A 20,874-nucleotide genomic window follows, 5' to 3' on the forward strand; every position below is an offset into this window, starting at 1 on the left:
ACCATGGAATATTTTATTATGTTGAAGACAGTGTATAAGTGCAAGATACCGCTGGGGAAAATAATCTGGAGCACTCCAGGCCTTGTGGGTCACATTGGAAATTGTTTTTGAATTTAGCCTTTGATAAGGGTTTGAAAATACCCATTTCAGATGTCACACTGTGTCAAACCCAAATTACTTCAGGGAATTAGTAAAAAGTCTCACACAACACCAGGTTAAAGTCCAACAGGGTTTGTTTGGAATCACGAGCTTTCAGAGCGCTGCTCCTTCATCAGGTCAGACTCATCTGATAAAGGAGCAGCACTCCAAAAGCCCGTGATGTTCAGACTTTTTATTGTGCTCACCCCAATCATTACAGTTACTGGGATAGGGCTTAGGTGGGATTGTGGTTGCTGCAGGCTTGGTGGGCCGAATGGCCTCCTTCTGCACTGTTGGGATTCTGTGTTTTGATTTCTTTCATACATTGCTTTGCGTCTTTTGAGGTTGCCTGTACAATAATGGGTTTGCACCATCCGAGTTTGTGATTGGCCACAGGCTAAAGGCTCAACATCCTGCCCCACACCTTGCTGCCAAATGTCACACTTGGAAGACACGATTGAGCCTGGGAGAAGCCTAGCGAGCCAAGAGTGTATTTTTAACCAGGGACATCTCCACCTCATTCACAGAATAAAAATAAGGAAGCAAAATGAAGCAAGAAAGCCAGACAGCCATTTCCTCCACTTAACTCGATCGCAGGATAACCTAAACTGGTTACTGAGAGAAGGCCAGTCATTAATCTTGAGAAACATCAATGTTAATTTCAGTTTAAATTAACCACAGAATCCATTAATTTATTGCATAAAGACAGGCCCAACTGGTCCATACCGATGTTCAATCTCTTCCTAAACCTCTCTTTGATCCAATTTATTATTGTCACATGTATTAGCAGTGAAAAGTATTGTTTCCTGCGAGCTATACAAAGCATACCGTTCATAGAGAAGGAGAGAGTGCAGAATGTTACAGTCATAGCTAGGGTGTAGAGAAAGATCAACTTAATGCGAGGTAGGTCCATTCAAAAGTCTGACAGCAGCAGGGAAGAAGCTGTTCTTGAGTCGGTCGGAACTGTGACCTCAGACTTTTGTATCTTTTTCCCGACGGAAGAAGGTGGAAAAGAGAATGTCCTCAATTATGCTGGCTGCTTTGCCTAGGCAGCTACAAGTGTAGACAGAGTCAATGGATGGGAGGCTGGTTTGCGTGATGGATTGGGCTACATTCACAGCCTTTTGATCTCTCGTGAGTATATCCTGCCGTTTCTTGGTTTCTCATGTGTTTGCCCCCAAATGCATCAATGGTACTCACTGCAACTACTCCTTTAGGTAGCAGGTTCCATAGGGAATACATTCAGCAACGGGACAGTAAAGTACAAGCTGTTTTTCAGAGACCAGACCAACAGTGGGAGAGTAGTTAGTATCTACAACAGTTTTTTAAAAAAATCTACCAAATCAGTTCATTTTTTAAGAACAGTTTGATACGGTAGGTTGGAGGAAACAGTTTCCACTAGCTGACGGGGGGGATCAACAACCGAAGACACAAGTTTAAGATAATTAGCAAAGAAGCCAGAAAGTGAGATGAATGTAAAAGATGATGGAAGCAGATTCAATAGCAACTTGGGAATTAAATAAATACATGAAGGATAAATGATTGCAGGGCTGTAGGGAAGAAGCAGAACAGTTGCAGTAATTGGATTGCTCTTTCCAAGGACTGACAGCAAGATGAGCTGAATGGCTTTCTTCCACGCTGGCTTCACTGTGGCACAGTGCTTAGTACTGCTGCCTCATAGCTCCAGAGACCTGGGTTCAATTCCAGGCTTGTGGAGTTTGCACGTTCTCCCCGTGTTTGCATGGGTTTCCTCCTGTTCCCTCCCACAGTCCAAAGCTGTGCAGGTTAGGTGCAATGGCCATGCTAAATTGCCCCTCAGTGTTCCTTTGCTATCCCATAGCTAATGTACTTCCCATGGAACCAGCCACACTAAAGGAGTAGTGATGCATTTGGGGGCAAACACGTGAGAAAGAAAGGAACAGAAGGATATACGCACGAGAGATCAAAAGGTTCAGAATGTAGCATGGGTTAGAGGGTTTAGCAGGGTAAGTATGTGGGGTAATAAGTCTGCAGGGGTAGAAGTCCCTTCACCAAAATCCCTTTATTTACAAATTCTCACAGCAGTACAGAGTGCTAGCAGTCTACCTCTGGGGTGTTAGGGGAACTGACACACCTGGCTAAGTGCAAGGCAAAGACTCCCTGATTGGCCTATCAATTGGATCTTTAATCAGTGAGTTCATACTCCAAGAGGCCAACCTCAATGGCTTGAATGAAGTCATTACAATTACGGGGATAGAGCATGAATGGGATTGTTGTCGATACAGATTCAATGGGCTGAACAGCCTCCTTCTGCACTGTAGGGATTCTACGTTTTGATTTCTTTCATACATTGCTTTGCATCTTTGAAGGTTGCCTGTACATAGTGGGTTTGCACCATCTGACTTTGTGATGGGCTGCAAGCTAAAGACTCAACATCCTGCCCCACACCTTGCTGCCAGATGTCACACTTGGAAGACACGATCGAGCCTGGGAGAAGCCTAGAGAGTGAGCCAAGAGTGTATCTTCAACCAGAGGCATAGGGAGAAAGAGAGCAAGAAAAAAATGAACTGAGTTGGAGGAAAAAAAAACTTTAAAAAAATTACCCATTTTTGAAAAAAAAAATCTTGGAGTGTTGTGAAGTTGAGTAATTGTAGATTGGTGTTAGTGAAATTATCAAATGCTCTGCCGGGGGTTGGGGGGAGAGAGAGCATTGCATGGTCTGTTTAAAAGGTGGTGCTTTTTCTGTGCTTAGCGTTAAATACATGAAAATGCACAGAGAGGTCAAACTGAAACATTTGTGTCAAAAGGCCAAGCAACAGTTTTTAACAAGATAACAGGCTTTGAAATTTAAACAAAAATTCAGCCAATAAATTTGAATCAGGCACTTTGATACTAAGAACCTATTAAATTTAAATCTGATGGTTTTGACAACCTAGGACCAATCCTATTGTGGGAAAGGTCATCACAGGCATAAAAGAAGAGGGCAGTGGGACAAAAAGGAGAGCAACCTGCCAGAGCTCACAGCACCATCTAGATAACAAAAGTAACAAAGAAGAAAGAAGTTCCGGGCAGAAGAATCAACAGAGAAGACACAGAATATTCCGGAAGACACAAAGTCTGGTTCCAATTTACAGAGTGACTAAATTCTGTTTGTTATTGAGTGGGAATTGTATTTACTGGAACAACATTCCATTAGAATCTTGTTTTATTCAGGAATAGTTAATAGTTATTTGGTTTGTGCATAGTTTAGTTAATTTGTTCACTGTTAATTAGATAAATAAATTGTTGTGTGTTGATTTTAGAGTGGGTGTCAGATATTTATCTTGTATTTAATCACCAGTAGTTGCTGACGAGCAGCTCACACCACTTCTCACGCACTTTTGTTTTAAACAGATTATAGCGGGCAAGATACTCTTCTTTGGGTATTTTGGTGTTAGCTCTCAGAGGGGGATCTACCTCTGCTTTATAACAAAAAGGAACATAAACTTTTAAAAAAATTATGGATAACAATCTGAGATCCTGACTACATCACACACCCCACCGCCCAGAAAAACTCCTATCGAAAATATCACAAATCTTGTGGCACCCTGTTGAGATTTGTCAACAATAGGTCATTTTTATTTAGAAAGTATTTGACTTACATTACAGATATCAAACTAAAGGATAAGCATAAAATGCAATCTTAAGAAACATGGTTTAGGAGGATTCGGAGAGCTTTGCCAGCTCTTTAAATAGTGTTTGACAATGCACTCTATACAAAAAAAAATGCAAAGGTCTAATCCCACAATATATACAGTAGAAGGCAGCACTTAGCGGTGAACATACATATATCTATATATTATATATTATTTTATATGACAAACAAACATTGATTCCAGAAAATTTTGCTCTGATAGCTACACTGCAGCCCTAATCCCTTAGCACCGGAGAACCCATTGTACAAGCACAGATTTTTCTCGCATCCACCTCTCCGTCCTCTCCAGTTTTCTGATACAGTACATTTTATTTAAAATGTAAAAATAAAATTTACATTTAAAAGGGGAGGGAGACAGGAAAGAATGAATGCCTCGTTCTATTTGCTCAAAATGTAGTGGCATTGTGCGCACACAAAGACAGTTTCCCGTTGGGCGTCTGGCGCTGAAAGAGAGAGAGAGGTAAACAGTTATACCAGAATACAACCGATGGGCAGCAGAATTGCAAGTTCCATCGCTTCCTCCCATTCAACCAAAATGATAACTTGAAGACCGTATTTACAATATACAGAATGTAGGCAGTTCTGTTCACACATGGGAGGAGATGGACAAAGTGACCTGCATCTTGTGACGCTAATATGCCTTTAAGAAATTTTTAAAAAATCATGTTCTCTGCAGTTTGCAAGCAGGCTTGTTTTCATTGTTGCCGGACTGTCTGCAAGAAATCCTTTTATTGTTGCTTCAATGGTTTGAATGGGGTTTTGTTTATTTTCATTCTGCACCTCGCATACTTTCTAGGATTTTTTTTATGAATTGTTGGAGGAAGAATGAGCAACAGATCAGGCAACAGAAGTTCTTTCACTTTGTGTTTGGGCTGCTTTTAGTTATAGAACACAGAACATAGAACATTACAGCGCAGTACAGGCCCTTCGGCCCTCGATGTTGCGCCGACCAGTGGAACCAATCCAATGACCCTCTAACCTAAACTATTCCAATGTTATCCATATGCCTATCCACAGACCATTTGAACGCCCTTAATGTTGGCGAGTCCACAACTGCTGCAGGCAGGGCACTCCACGACCTTACTACCCTCTGAGTAAAGGGTTACCAACCGTCTGGTTGGGTTACCAACTACTCTCTGAGGGTTACCAACCCTCTGGTTGGCAAATCATGAATAGTTTAGAAGGTGTTTGGACTTCAGACTGAAAAGCAGTGTTTCTCACTCTCTCTGGTGTTGTAAATTCTGCTGCCTAGCTGCAAGCAGGTCTTCTGGCCTTCCTGGTGTGACCATTCTGCTGCTGGTGGTTTGCTAGCTAGTAACTAGAGTCTCTGTCTCCCTGGTGCTTTGGAAAGCTGATCTGACTTCACACTGGTCTGTGTGTGTGTCAAGATGGCTGCTGGAAATTACGAGGCTGGGAAGTCAAAGTTTCAATTCTCCAACCAAAGGACTAAGTTCCAGCATCACGTGAGCAGTCGTATTTTCTGTGCTAAACTGGTGACAAGGATATGTTCTAAGATTTGTTTGATTGGAACATTTCATATAGTTGCTAAGGTTTATACAATATCATGTTTTTTTTCTTGTTTATAGTAATGTTAGCCGTACTCTTAAGTAAACTTTATTTGATAAAAGCTCCCTAATGGATCATTTGAATTGTACTTGAAGTGAAACATCTCATGCTTACTCCAGTCAAATTCAACTTGCAAAACTTATGATCCTGGAGAACTTCATAAAACACTTTTGTGTTTCTGACCTGATTAATAACAATCTGACATCTCAACAGGCAAACTCCAAACTGAAGAAAAACAGAGACTCCTGGAGGGACAGAAAGTCATCTCTGGATGAACCTCATGAGAAATGACACTCAATGGAGTACTGAATGGGCAGGCAAAGCAAAACTGACCCTTATTCAAAGGCCATAGATAGCCTCACTCAGAGAAGACAAGAATGGAAAACAAATTCTGCAGTAGGTATTCTGCAGTCCACTGCTGGGGCACATGAATAAAGGGAGCATTGATCTGCACAATATTTGATGTGGAGTGCCTTGGTGCCAATTTTCAAATCAATTTAGTGTACTTATAGCTATGCAAAGCATCTGACTGGATCACATCTGGACTGCTGTGTTTCAGTTCTGGACATCACACCTTAGGAAGCATATATTGTACCTTCAGCATGTCCAGTACAGATTTACCAGAATGATCCACACATCCCAAAAATTAAAGTACGAGGCAAGATTATACAAGTTAGCATTGATTAAGGAGAGGTCGGATCAAAGTTTCCAATATATCAAGGGGAACAGACAGGGTCGATACTGAGCTGGTTGGCAAATCATGAATTAGGACACAGCCTAAATATTACAGCCAGGCCTTCCAGAAGTTATAAAACACTTAACATACAAAAGGTGGTAGACGTTTGGAACTCTCTTCCACAAATGGCAAATGGTGCTGATTTTAAATCTAAGTTTAATAGATTAAAGATATAAAGGGGAGGGAGACAAAATTGGAATTCGGTGGTAGATTAGCTACGATCTGATTGTTTTGGCAGAATGGGACTGAGTAGCTAAAGACTTGTTTTTATATTCCTGGGCGGCATGGTGGCACAATGATTAGCACTGCTGCCTCACGGCACGGAACCCAGGAATTCCGGCCTTGGGTGATTCTCTGTGTGGAGTCTGCACATTCTCCCTGTGTCTGCGTGGGTTTCCTCCAGGTGCTCCAGTTTCTTCCCACATTCCAAAGATGTGCGGGTTAGGTGGATTGACCATGGCAAAAATGGGTGGGATTAAGGGGATAGCAGGGGAGGTCCTGGGTGTGATACTCTTTTGGAAAGTGAGTGCAGACTTGATGGGCCGGATGGTCTCTTCCTGCACTGTAGGGATTCTGTGATCTCAAGTTGGGATGAGGAGGCTGCAGGACTCTTACTCTGTGACCACCCCAGTTGCAGTTTGAAACTGTTTCTTTCTCCACAGATGCTGCCAGACCTGCTGAGGTTTTCCAGCGTTTTCTGTATTTCAGATTTCCAGCATCCGCAGTATATTGCTTTTATATTTGCACACATAACTGAAAGGAAATCACCGGAAGACACAAAAGCTTATGACATGAGAGAAATAGCAAGAGTCATAATTACCAGTTGCTCCCATTGATGACTTGGGAACTTTAAATGAACAGCATCTCGAACAATAACTGTTGCCACAGTTGCTGCAGTTACGCTAAGACAAACAGAAGACAAAAACTGTGATGAAAGGAGCAATTACGTAATACACACCCAGTTTATTTGCAGCATTGCACACCAAGATATCACCTATGCAATGTCAATGACCAAAAAGTGATTGATGCATTGCACAATCCTTATTTAGCACCATTTGTCAATCTGCACAAAGCCTTAATTCCAGTAACCAGACCACGCACAGCCTTATCAATAACCAGTCTGCACAAAGCATTAACCACCAATAACCAGTCTGCGCACAGCAATAACACCAATAACCAGTTTGTTGCATTTTGGAACGTGAAACCAGGGTAGGACTTATACAGTGAATGGTAAAGCCTTGGGGAGTGGTGAGGAACAGAGGGACCTAGGAGTACAAGTACGAAGTTCATTGAAAGCAGCATCACGGGAAGAGAGAGTGGTGAAGAAGGTGTTGCACACACAAGCCTTCATCAGTCAGGGCACTGAATATAGAAGTTGAAACATTATGTTATAGTTGTAGAAGTCATTGGCAAGGCTGCACTTGCAGTATTGTGTACAGTTTTGATCACCCTGTTATAGGAAAGACATTGATAAACTGGAAAGAGTGAAAAGAAGATTTAGGAGCATATTGCCAAGACCAGTGGGCCTGAGTTATAAGGAGTGGTAAACAACTCTAGGACTTTATTCCTTAGAATGTCGCAAAATGATGGGTGATCTTATTGAGGTGTATAAAATCATGAGGGGCACAGACAGGGTGAACATACCCTAGGCAAGAGGAATTGAAAACAAGAGGGCACAGGTTTCAGGTGAGGAGGGAAGATTTAAAAGGAACCTGAGGGGCAACCTCTTCACGTAGAGGGTGGTGCGTGTATGGAACGAGAGAGAGTGGTTGAGGCAAATTCAATAGCAATATTTAAAAAGCATTTAGATAAGTAGGTGAATGGGAAAGGATTAGAGAGATATGGGCCAAAAATGGACAATTGGGACCAGCTGGGAGAGAACCATGGCCGGCATGGGCTGAAGGGCCTGTTTCTGTGCTGTATTGCTCTATGACCCTCTCTATGAACGTACACCATTGGGAGTGTCAGCCTGGATTCTTGTTACTCGAGTTTCTGGGACTTAAGCCGACAATCTCCAAACTCAAGAGGTGAGTGTGATACTCACTGAGCCATGGCTAACATTGGTATATAACTGTTCCATCTCTTTTTTAATATATAAAGATAGACATCAGACTTGATGACTTAACAAAGGAATGAATGACTTAAAAAAAACTCACTCGTTTCTTCAGGACTGAAAACGTGGCATTGCAGCTGTTACAATTTCCTGAAATAAAGGAGGAAAAAAAGTGTAATAAAAACATAAATTAAAAAGCACAGCTATTAAAACAAAGCTTCTTCCATATTGACCCTGCATTCCACTTCTGTTATTGCATTCTTGATTGCCACAGCATGCTGTGGAACAATCATTAAATATTAATTCACTGGAAATGCAGTTGACATAATGGGGTTCTCGCTTGGTCATTCCATTCGGGATCGTTGCCGGACTGCCTCAATTAAATAAAAATCATAGGGTTACGTTTCTCAGAGAAACACAGTACAAAAATCACTGAGAATTCGAGTGAACTTGACAATGCATAGCAGAGGGAAAGAAAATACGCTGGTGAGAGGTGTGAGAGTGCTGCAGCTCCTCAATAATCGACTGTGCACCTGAACTTTGCGATATGGGTAGGAGGAGAGAGACTTAGAGAGGGAATTCCAGAGTTTTAGGCCTTGGCAACTGGAGGCAGGACCAACAATGGTGGAGCAGTGAGAATTGGTGGTGGTGGTAGTGGGCTGGGGGTGTGTGTGTGTTTGTGTGTGTGAGAGAGAATGTATGTGTGTGTGTGTGTGTGTGTGTGTGTGTGTGTGTGTGAGCGAGAGAGAGTGTGTGTGTGAGAGAATGTATATGTGTGTGTGTGTGTGAGCGAGAGAGAGTGTGTGTGTGTGTGAGCGAGAGAGAATGTGTGTGTGAGTGTGAGAGAGAGAGAGAGAATGTGTGTGTATGAGAGAGAGAGAGAATGTGTGTGTATGAGAGAGAGAGAGAGAATGTGTGTGTGTGAGAGAGAGAATGTGTGTGTGTGAGAGAGAGAGAGAGAATGTGTGAGAGAGAGAGAATGTGTGTGTGAGAGAGAGAGAATGTGTGTGTGTGTGTGTGTGTGTGAGAGAGAGAGAGAGAATGTGTGTGTATGAGAGAGAGAGAATGTGTGTGAGAGAGAGAGAGAGAGAATGTGTGTGTGTGAGAGAGAGAGAGAATGTGTGTGAGAGAGAGAGAGAATGTGTGTGTGTGTGAGAGAGAATGTGTGTGTGAGTGAGAGAGAATGTGTGTGTGAGTGAGACAGAATGTGTGTGAGAGAGAGAGAGAGAATGTGTGTGTGTGAGAGAGAGAGAGAGAATGTGTGTGTGAGAGAGAGAATGTGTGTGTGTGAGAGAGAATGTGTGTGTGAGAGAGAGAGAGAGAGAATGAATGTGTGTGTGTGAGAGAGAGAGAGAATGTGTGTGTGTGAGAGAGAGAGAATGTGTGTGTGTGAGAGAGAGAGAATGTGTGTGTGTGAGAGAGAGAGAACATAGAACATAGAACATAACAGCGCAGAACAGGTCCTTCGGCCCACGATGTTGCACCGACCAGTTAAAAAACAATGACCCTCTAACCTAAACCAATCCCTTATCATCCATAAACCTGTCCACGGATCTCTTAAACGCCCCCAAACTAGGCGCATTTACAACTGCAGCAGGCAGGGCATTCCAATCCCTCACCACCCTCTGGGTAAAGAACCTACCCCTGACATCCATCCTATAACTACCCCCCCTTAATTTAAAGCCATGCCCCCTTGTGCTAGCTTTCTCCATCCGAGGAAAAAGGCTATCACTATCCACCCTATCTAAATCTCTAATCATCTTATATGTTTCAATAAGATCCCCTCTTAGCCGCCTTCTTTCTAGCGAAAACAACCCCAAATCCCTCAGTCTCTCCTCATAGGACCTCCCCTCCATACCAGGCAACATCCTGGTAAACCTCCTCTGCACCCTCTCCAAAGCCTCCACATCCTTCCTGTAATGTGGGGACCAGAACTGCACACAGTACTCCAAGTGCGGCCGCACCAGAGTTGTGTACAGTTGCATCATGACGCTGCGACTCCTAAATTCAATCCCCCTACTAATAAACGCCAAGACACCGTATGCCTTCTTAACAACCTTATCTACTTGATTCCCTTGAATGTGTGTGTGTGAGAGAGAATGTGTGTGTGTGTGTGTGTGTGAGAGAGAGAATGTGTGTGTGTGAGAGAGAGAGAGAGAGAGAATGTGTGTGTGAGAGAGAGAGAGAGAATGTGTGTGTGTGAGAGAGAGAGAATGTGTGTGTGAGAGAGAGAGAGAGAGAATGTGTGTGTGAGAGAGAGAGAGAGAGAATGTGTGTGAGAGAGAGAGAGAGAGAATGTGTGTGTGTGAGAGAGAGAGAGAATGTGTGTGTGTGAGAGAGAGAGAGAATGTGTGTGTGTGAGAGAGAGAGAGAGAGAGAGAATGTGTGTGTGAGTGTGTGTGTGTTTTTGCAGGAGGCCAGAATTGAAATATGCAGATATCTCACCAAGATTGTGCGGCTGGAACAGTTTACGGAGATAGGGAGAGGCAAGGCCCTGGAGGGATTTGGAAAAGCAAGGAAACTGTTTGACATCAAAGACAACAGGTTAATCACATTCTAAGCCAGCCAGTCTCAACATTCACAAGTTCTCACACACTGGTGAATTTTCATTGTAATATTTTACAATGCCATAAATAATCAGCATGTTAACCTAAATGAACTCCTACTCACAATTTTAAAAAAGTTCAAGTAGTGGTAAGTCATAACTTGTGTTTTTTTTTATTGTAATTGACTATCCGGATGGCATGGTGGTACAGTGGTTAACACTGCTGCCTCACAGCACCAAGGACGCAGGTTCAATTCCAACCTCGGTTCACTGTCTGTGTGGAATTTGCACATTCTTCCTGTGTCTGTGGGGGTTTTATCTGGGTGCTCTGGTTTCCTCTCACAGTCTGAAAGATCACAGAATCCTCGAATGCAGAAGGAGGCCATTCAGCCCATTGAGTCTGCACCGACCACAATCCCATGCAGGGTCTATCCCCATAACCCAAGCATTCACCCTGGCTAGTCCCCCGTCACTAAAGGGCAATTCAGCACGGCCAATCCACCTAACCTACACATTTTTGGACTGTGGGAGGAAACCAATGCAGATATGGGGAGAATGTGCAAACTCCACACAGACAGTGACCCAAGATGGGAATTGAACTCAGGTCACTGGTGCAGTGAGACAGCAGTGCTAACCACTGTGCGGGTTAGGTTGATTGGCCATGCTAAATTGACCTTAGTGTCAGGGGGATTAACAGGGTAAATGTGTGAGGTATGGGAATAAGACCTGGATGGAATTGTGATAGGTACAGACTCAATGGGCCGAATGGCCTCTTTCTGTATTGAAGGGATTCTATGACTGTGACTTTAACCCTTCATAACCAGGGAAATGACTCGCTTCCCTGGGTCAACCCCCTTCCAGCTCTCACACTGTTCATAATGAAACCTCTCAAAGAGCAGGGTTACCTTTATTACAGGGTGAGTAACCACAATGGAAATAAGCATTTAAAATCCAATTTTAATTAAAAAATAATAAAACTTTTAAGCGCTTTCTTTCTGTTCCTTCTTTTATCCTTCTCCCTTCGACTTTACTGTACTCTCCAATTCCCTGTCACATTTTCTTTCTATAACTCAAATTTCACTCTTTGTCCAAACAAAGAAAACTTCCTTTTAAAACCAGTGTAAAAGTTATTGCTGAGATCCCTGCCCCCTCCTGTCTCCCCTTCTCTATTTTAGATCAGCGACACACTTTCAAATACACTTTTAATTGTTTTAGATCTGCTCAATGGGATTGCTGCACAGCCAATCAGAAGTCCAGAATGTAAGGAGCACTGTTGCCATGCAGGAGATTAATTTTCAGGCGTGTAGGAGCACAGAGGAAAGCTTCCCTTCAGTCACTCTGCTAGCGTAAAGGACCAGAAAGGCAATTTCTGGTCATCTTGATCTTTGGAAAATTCAATGTTGTCTTTCCACAAAAACAATGGGTGGGTTTCCTCTGGTTTCTTCCCACAGTCCAAAGATGTGTGGCATGTTACACTGACCATGCTAAATTGCCCTTTAGTGTCCCGAGATGTGTATGTTAGAGGGATAAGTGGGGTAAATATGTGGGATTGTGGGGATAGGGCTGGGTGGGATTGTTGTCAATGCAGACTCGATGGGCCAAATGGTCTCCTTCTGCACTGTAGGGATTCTATGATACACTACACACTCAAAAGTAAGGGAATCTAAAACTTGAGGGCATAGGTTTAAGGGGAGAAGGGAGAGATACACAAGTGTCCAGAGGGACAATTCTTTCTATACAGAGTGTGGTGAGTGTCTGGAGCGAGCTGCCAGAGTTGGCAGTAGAGGCGGGTACAATTTTGCCTTTTAAAAAGCATTTAGACAGTTACATGAGTAAGATGGGTATAGCGGGATATGGGCCAAACAAAGAACAAAGAACAAAGAACAACCCAGCACGGGAAACAGGCCCTTCGGCCCAACAAGCCCAAACGCAGGTAAAAACTGGACAGCGCAGACAAGTTGGATTGAAGGGCCTGTTTCCATGCTAAAAACTTCCATAACCCACATTTAAATAGCATGGTTAACCCACAGGGTATCCCAAAGCACATTTTAGGAATGTTATCAAATAAAAATTAATTAAAAAGACAATACTCGAGATCAAAAGGAAAACAGAAAATGCTGGAAAATCAGGGTCAAGAATGGTTGTTGCAGGTTCCGGGGTTCAAATGCTTCAGTCGGAGTAGAGAAGGAGGTAGAGGGGGGGGAGGGGCAGCATTATTAGTCAAGGATTGTATCACAGTGTCAGAGAGGAAGTTTGATGAGGACTTGTCTGTTGAGGTAGTATGGGCTGAGATTAGAAATAGGAGAGGAGAGGTCACCCTGTTGGGAATCTTTTATAGACCTCCTAAAAGTTCTAGAGAGGTTGAGGAAAGGATTGCAGAGACGATCCTGGATAGGAGTGAAAGTAATAGGGTAATTGTTATGGGGGACTTTAACTTTACTAATATTGATTGGAATAGCTATAGCTCTAGCTCATTAGAGGGGTCAGTTTTTGCACAAAGCGTGCAGGAAGGTTTTTTGACTCAGTATGTAGATAGGCCAACTAGAGGTGAGGCTATATTGGATTTGGTGCTGGGAAATGAGCCAGACCAGGTGTTAGACTTGGAAGTTGGTGTGCATTTTGGTGATAGTGACCACAATTCGGTTACGTTCACCTTAGTGATGGAAAGGGATAGGCATGAACCTCGGGTCAGTAGTTTTAGCTGGGGGTAGGGTAATTATGAGGCTATTAGGAGAGAATTAGGAAGCATAGGTTGGACTAGGAGACTACAGGGTCTGGGAACGTCCGAAATGTGGAGTTTTTTCAAGGAGAAGCTACTGTGAGTCCTTGATATGTATGTCCCTGTCAGGCAAGGAGGAACTAGGGAACCGTGGTGCACTAAAAAAGTTGATTAGCTGGTTAAAAGGAAAAAGGAGGCTGATGTCAGGATGAGACTTGAGGGCTCAGGTAGTGCATTGGAAAACTTTAGATTGGCTAAGAGGGAGTTAAAGAGTGAGTTAAGAAGGGCTAAAAGAGGACATGAGAAGACTTTGGCTGATAGGATTAAGAAGAATCCTAAGGCGTTCTAATAGGTATGTTAAGAACAGAAGATTGGTTAGGGCAAGATTAGGGCCAGTTAGAGACAGCAGTGGGAAGTTATGTGTGGAACCAGAAGAGATTGGAGAGGCATTGAACCAATATTTCTCTTCGGTATTCACGCAGGGAGACATAAATGTAGCTGTGGAGAACACTGGGTTACAGGGTTGTAAACTGGATAGTATTGCAGTTGATAAGGAGGATGTGCTAGATATTCTTGAGGGTTTGAAAATAGATAAGTCCCCTGGGCCGGACGGGATTTACCCTAGGATTCTCTGGGAGGCAAGAGAGGCGATTGCAGAGCCTCTGGCTCTGATCTTCAGGTCGTCGTTGGTCACAGGTATAGTGCCGGAAGATTGGAGGATAGCGAATGCTGTCCCATTGTTTAAGAAGGGGAACAGAGACTTCCCCGGGAATTATAGACCGGTGAGTCTTACTTCTGTTGTGGGCAAGGTTTTAGAAAAAATTATTAGGGATAGGATTTATAGTTATTTAGAGAGTAATGAATTGATTGGAGATAGTCAGCATGGTTTTGAGGAAGGTAGGTCGTGCCTTACTAACCTTATTGAGTTTTTTGAGAAAGTGACCAAAGAGGTGGATGGGGGTAAGGCAGTTGACGTGGTATATATGGACTTCAGTAAGGCGTTTGATAAGGTTCACCATGGAAGGCTTCTGCAGAAAATGCAGATGTATGGGATTGAGGGTGATTTAGTTAATTGGATCAGGAATTGGCTAGCAGATAGGAGACAGAGGGTGGTGGTTGATGGTAAGTATTCGTCATGGAGTTTGGTTACAAGTGGTGTGCCTCAGGGATCTGTTTTGGGGCCACTGCTGTTTGTAATTTTTATAAAGGATCTGGATGAGGGTATAGTTGGGTGGATTAGTAAATTTGCTGATGACAACAAAGTTGGAGGTGTGGTAGATAGTGAGGAGAGGCATCATAGTTTACAGCGAGACTTGGACAAGTTGCAGAGCTGGGCCGAGAGGTGGCGGATGGAGTTTAATGCGGAAAAGTGTGAGGTAATTCACTTTGGCAGGAATAACAGATGTGTAGAGTATAGGGCTAATGGGAGGACTCTGAATAGTGTTGATGAACAGAGGGATCTAGGTGTATGTGTACATAGATCCCTGAAAGTTGGGAATCAAGTAGATAAGGTTGTTAGGAAGGCATACGGTGTCTTGGCGTTTATTGGTAGGGGGTTTGAATTTAGGAGCCGCAGCGTCATGTTGAAACTGTACAAAACTCTGGTGCGGCCGCACTTGGAATATTGTGTGCAGTTCTGGTCCCCACGTTTTAGGAAGGATGTGGAGGCATTGGAGAGGGTGCAGAGGAGGTTTACCAGGATGTTGCCTGGTGTGGAGGGGAGGTCCTATGAGGAGAGACTGAGGGATTTGAGGTTGTTTTCATTAGAAAGAAGGCGGCTAAGAGGGGACCTTATTGAAACATATAAGATGATTAGAGGTTTAGATAAGGTGGACAGTGATAGCCTTTTTCCTCGGATGGAGAAAGCTAGCACGAGGGGGCATAGCTTTAAATTAAGGGGTGGTAGTTATAGGATGGATGTCAGAGGTAGGTTCTTTACCCAGAGGGTGGTGAGGGATTGGAATGCCCTGCCTGCTGCAGTTGTAAATGCGCCTAGTTTGGGGGCGTTTAAGAGATCCGTGGATAGGTTTATGGATGGAAAGGGATTGGTTTAGGTTAGAGGGTCATTGCTTTTTAATTGGTCGGCGCAACATCGTGGGCCGAAGGGCCTGTTCTGCGCTGTAATGTTCTATGTTCTATCCTCAGCAGGTCTGACAGCATCTGTGGAGAGAGCAGAGTTAACGTCTCCAGTCTGGATGACCCTTCATCATCTGTCAAGACTGGTTGTGATTTTCCAGCATTTTCTCTTTTTGTTTCAGATTCCAGCATCTGCAGTAATTTGCTTTTATACTAGCAACCAAAAACTTGGTCAAGGAGTAAGTTTTAAAGTGGGTCTTAAAGGATGAGAGAAAGGTAGAGAGATTTAGGGAGGGATTTGCAGAGCTCTTTGCCAAGATGCTGAAAACAAGGTTACCCAATGGTGCTACGAAGGAGTCAGACTGAACCCAAAGGCAGAATTGGTGGAATGCATAGTTCTCTGAGGGTTGCAGGGCTGGAGGGAATTACACCCATAGTGAGAGGAGAAGGCATGATTCAAAATCAGCCAATCTAAGTCAACAAACAGAAAGGTCTTGGTGAATGGAACTTGTTTCACATCCATTATAGTGTTTGACACAGCATTATAGTGACACTATAGTTAAGAAAGCCCACCAATTCCTCTACTTTCTGAGAAGACTAAGGAAATTTGGCATGTCAGTTACAACTCTCAACAACTTTTACAGATGCACCACAGAAAGCATGCTTTCTGATTGTATCACAGCTTGGTATGGGCTCCTGCTCTGCCCAAGATGCAAGGAACTACAAAAGGTCATGAATGTAGCCCCATCCATCACGCAAACCAGCCTCCCATCAATTGACTGTCTACCTTTCCCACTGCCTCGGAAAAGCAGCCAGCATAATTAAGGACCCCACGCACCCTGGACATTCCCTCTTCCACCTTCTTCCGTTGGGAAAAAGATACAAAAGCCTGAGGTCACGTAACAAACGACTTAAGAACAGCTTCTTCCCTGCTGCCTTCAGACTTTTGAATGTGCCTACCTCGCAATAAGCTGATCTTTCTCTCTGACTGCAACACTACATTCTGCATTCTCTCCTCTCCTTCTCTATGAAAGGTATGTTCTGTCTGTATAGCACGCAAGAAACAATACTTTTAACTGTATCCTAATACACATGACAATAAACCAAATCAAAATTAAATCAAATCATTGCTAAATACTGATCCAGTTCCCTGTGAAATGTGCTGGCCCCACTACACTGTGTCCCCGGAATTCAACAGTGAATTAATATTGCTACAGAAATGTATAATACAACTGCTGTTGCAGGAATGAAGTTGAGTGGTATTGCTTAGCCTTCCAACAATATGGAAGAGAAGTACAATCAAGAATAATTCCTCTCCTCTACTTTATAACCTGAAAACATTTGAAAAAACTCTTTGGATGAGTTTGAACGAAGGCTGATTGGGCCAGTGTGAACTCATCCTTCAAGTAACCAAGCCTACTGTCTATCTGTTAAAGTTCCAGTGCCCACCTGAACAGATAAACAGAGCCTGGCCTCAATATCTCATTTGAAAGATGAAATCACCCTCAGTTTACGGGTGACACAGTGGTTAGCACGGCTGACTCACAGCGCCAGGGACCTGGGTTCGATTCCCGGTCTGGGTCACTGTCTGTGTGGAGTTTGTACGTTCTTCCCGTGTCAGCATAGGTTTCCTGCGGATGCTCCAGTTTCCTCCCACCTCCAAAGATGTGCGGGTTAGATACATTGGCCGTGTTAAAATTACCCCTTAGTATCAGGGAGACTAGCGGGTTAATACATGAAGTTACAGGGATAGGGCCTGGGTGAGATTGTTGTCGATGCATGCTCGATGGGCCGAATGACCTCCTTCTGCACCGTAGGGATTCTATGCTGTACTGGAGTATTAGTATAGGCCAGGGGTGTGAGAACTAGTATAGGTTTCAAACACTTAGCTTCTGAGGTGAGAGTCCTCCCAATGGAGCCAAGCAGATGTTTTATCAGTACTCTGAGAAAGCGGGTTACCCCCATCCCATCAAGATCAACTTACCCTCTGCTACGGCCCCAGATCTTGATTCTCATGCCTTGGAAATCATTGAGAAAGTGTCTCACCAATGAGAGTCAGTGTGCACAAAGGCGTGAGGCAGGTGCTGCAGCAGCGACTGGGTTAAGTGAAGCGAGTACTTCCCTGCAGAATACCACTTATCCCAACTGATAATGCAGAGGAAGAGAATTCGGCAGAGAATCATTTTTCCAGATGTAATTGGACAGAAAGCGTGTTTATATTCTGAAAGCTCCATCTGTTTAAATGCGACTCTGTGTCTAAGGTTCCCAGCAACATTTGCTGAACACGCGAAACAAAAAGTGCTGAGGTTATCAAAACACAGGTCAACGAGTAGTTAGGTTGCACCCTGAGCTAAAAGACGAACACGTTAAACGCGTCCTTTATCAGTTCTTGAGCCAATTCCGTAAACAGTAAAAGTTTGGATTTACTGATTTTTATTTTATCCCCTTCCCCCCACAAAGGGAGATTTGGAGGCATGTTGGGTCTGGCAGAGGGTCAAGGCACAGAGCATTAAGACTTGGAAACCTGGGGTTGGATACATCTCCAAACAAATGAAGGCCACCGAGACGGTCAGGCCAATTTGGCTGGTAGCATCCTTAACCCGAGTCAACAAGTGGAGAGAAGCAGGCCAAGGTTGAAGACTGGGGATGTGTGGGACACAATAAACAGACTAATCACAACATCCTTGTATCTCGTCGCACACTGGATGCAGTATCTGTGGTCTGCCCAAAGCACTGTATAATCTACAATTCGCCAAAGACCCTTAGACAACACCTTCCAAACCCATGACAACTTTCATCTAGAAGGACAAGGGCAGCAGATACATGGGAACACCACCACTTGCAAGTTTCCCTCCAAGCCACTCACCATCCTGACTTGAACATGTATCACTGTTCCTTTGCAGTCGCTGGGTCAAAATCCTGGAATTCCCTCCCTAATGTCATTCTGGGTCAACCCACAGCAAGTGGATTGCAGTGATTCAAGAAGTCAGCTCACCACCACCTTCTCAAGGGCAACTAGGGTGAGTAATAAATGCTGTGATGTGGACATGCCAACATTGGATTGGGGTAAACATAGTAAGAAGTCTCACAACACAACTCTTGCTGTCCCAAGCATACCTTCTAATTCTGTCTCTTACTCTTGTTCTCTGTATTGTAGCTAGAATTCTAACACTATATTCTGCACCCTCTCCTTTCCTTCTTCTCTATGTACCCTGTGAACAGTATGTTTTGTCTGTATAGCACGCAAGAAACAATACTTTTCACTGTTTCCCATACATGTGACAACAATAAATCAAATAACTGCCTGGTTGTATTTAAATTGTATCAAGGCCCTTAGTGGTTCTCCAACTGATGGCAGGGAAACCATTGTCGCACAAATTAAATACTGTGTACAGTTCTGGTCACCCTATTATAGAAATAATATTATTAAACTAGAAAGAACGCAGAAAAGATCTGCTAGGATGCTACTGGGACTTGATGGTTTGAGTCATAAAGAGAGGCTGTATAAACTGGGACTTTTTTCCCTGCAGCATAGGAGGCTTAGGGGTGATCTTATAGAGGTCTATAAAATAATGAGGGACATAGATCAGCTAGATAGTCAATATCTTCTCCCAAAGATAGGGGAGTCTAAAACTAGAGGGCGTAGGTTTAAGGTGAGAGGGGAGAGATACAAAAGAGTCCAGAGGGGCAATTATTTTCACACAGGGAGTAGTGAGTTCTGAAACAAGCTGCCAGAGGTAGTAGTAGAGGCAGGTACAACTTTATCTTTTAAAAAGCATTTAGACAGTTACGTGGGTAAGATAAGTATACAGATATTTGGGCCAAACGTGAGCAATTGGGACTAGCTTAAAAGAAGGGGTGGCATGGAAAAGTTGGGCCAAATGGCCTCTTCCCATGCTGTAAACCTCTATGTTTCTATGGCTTTTTGGTGATACATCACATATCAATGTATTTACAGAGCATAAGTATGATGAAATTTGGATAGACAGTAATAGGTTGGGTGTTGTATCAACAAAAAGGAAAAAAATGACTTTTGAGTACATTCCCCCCCACCTTCCAAATACACAGGGCATAAATCCTGGGAATCTAACCCTGCCAAGTCTTCGCAGAGACACAAAGAATCTGCTGGCTGCAGTTGTTTCTTAATAGCCCCTCAAACGTTGCTCAAGCCGTTTTGTTTTCCTTGGAGCAGAGAAAGCCAGCATTCCCTGGTGGGGAACGCAAGACAGATGGGGTTGGCCGAATCTTCGAGTCTTGCGGATACGCTGGAGACCGACTTTGTGGACTGGACCTCCTCCCCCTTCCAACATGTCACATCTAAACAACATTAATACCGTCCAGGAGGCAGAGACATGGCTTGGATTCATGTCCTATGTTTGTGCCTTCTGGGTGGAATATTGCTGAAGCTACAGGACCCAGTTGCCTCATGCCAACAAGAGCTGAAGACTCAGCAAGTTGGCTCGCTGTACTTGTTCCTTTACGGTCACGCATGTAGAGGTGAAAGCAAAGCCAAATTTCTGCAAACAGTTCAGAACATACCTGGCCAATGAAACAAATAGAATATGATGGGCTGAATGGCCTTTCCTCATTGCACAGTCTGATGTGTTTTAGAACACAGAACATTACAGCGCAGTACAGGCCCTCCAGCCCTCGATGTTGCGCCGACCAGTGGAACAAATCTAATGACCCGCTAACCTAAACTATTCCAATGTTATCCATATGCCTATCCACTGACCATTTGAACGCCCTTAAAGTTGGTGAGTCCACAACTGCTGCAGGCAGGGCATTCCACGCCCTTACTACTCTTTTAAATCACATCAACAAAGAAATGCTCCATAGTATGCTTTCAATCTACATCATTTACACTGGATAATAAAATTAAAAACTCCTTACCATCAGAATTCCTAACTTTTTTCTCAATTATTTTTAGTGTTTAGCACTGCTGCCTCACAGCGACAAGGACCCAAGTTCGATTTTGGTCTTGGGCGACTACATGGAGTCTGCACATTCGCCCATGTCTGTTTGGGTTTCCTGGGGGGTGCTCCAATTTTCTCCCATACTCCAATCTATCATGCAAACCAGCCTCCCATCCATTGTCTACACTTCCCGCTGCCCCGGCAAAGCAGCCAAGCATAAATTAAGGACTCCACAGACCCCGGACATTCTCTCTTCCACCTTTTTCCATCGGGATAAAAATACAAAAGTCTGAGGTCACCAATCGACTCAAAAACAACTTCTTCCCTGCTGCTGTCAGACTTTTGAATGGACCTACCTTGCATTAAGTTGCTTTTTCTCTACACCCTAGCTATGACTGTAACACTACATTCTGCACTCATTTCATTCTCTATAAACGGTATGCTTTGTCCGT

At 43.5% G+C, this 20,874-nt stretch overlaps 1 protein-coding gene across 2 annotated transcripts in view; it reads right to left on the reverse strand.

Annotated features, from left to right (window-relative positions):
• Window positions 1–3,707: 3,707 nt before the first annotated feature.
• zfyve27 (zinc finger, FYVE domain containing 27) overlaps window positions 3,708–20,874 on the reverse strand; it is a 186,276-nt gene continuing 169,109 nt past the window's right edge. For both annotated transcript variants that reach the window (XM_080205935.1, XM_080205936.1), the window contains 3 exons: window positions 8,270–8,316; window positions 6,934–7,015; window positions 3,708–4,254 (listed from right to left, as the gene is read on the reverse strand). In XM_080205935.1, the coding sequence (XP_080062061.1) occupies window positions 4,190–4,254; window positions 6,934–7,015; window positions 8,270–8,316 (194 nt within the window). In that variant the 3' untranslated portion in view covers window positions 3,708–4,189. The remainder of the gene's footprint in view (window positions 4,255–6,933; window positions 7,016–8,269; window positions 8,317–20,874) is intronic.

This window comes from Carcharhinus amblyrhynchos, chromosome 17 (assembly GCF_965287045.1).
Source record: "Carcharhinus amblyrhynchos chromosome 17, sCarAmb.v2.hapA, whole genome shotgun sequence".
In the NCBI taxonomy this organism is placed as follows: Eukaryota; Metazoa; Chordata; class Chondrichthyes; order Carcharhiniformes; family Carcharhinidae; genus Carcharhinus; species Carcharhinus amblyrhynchos.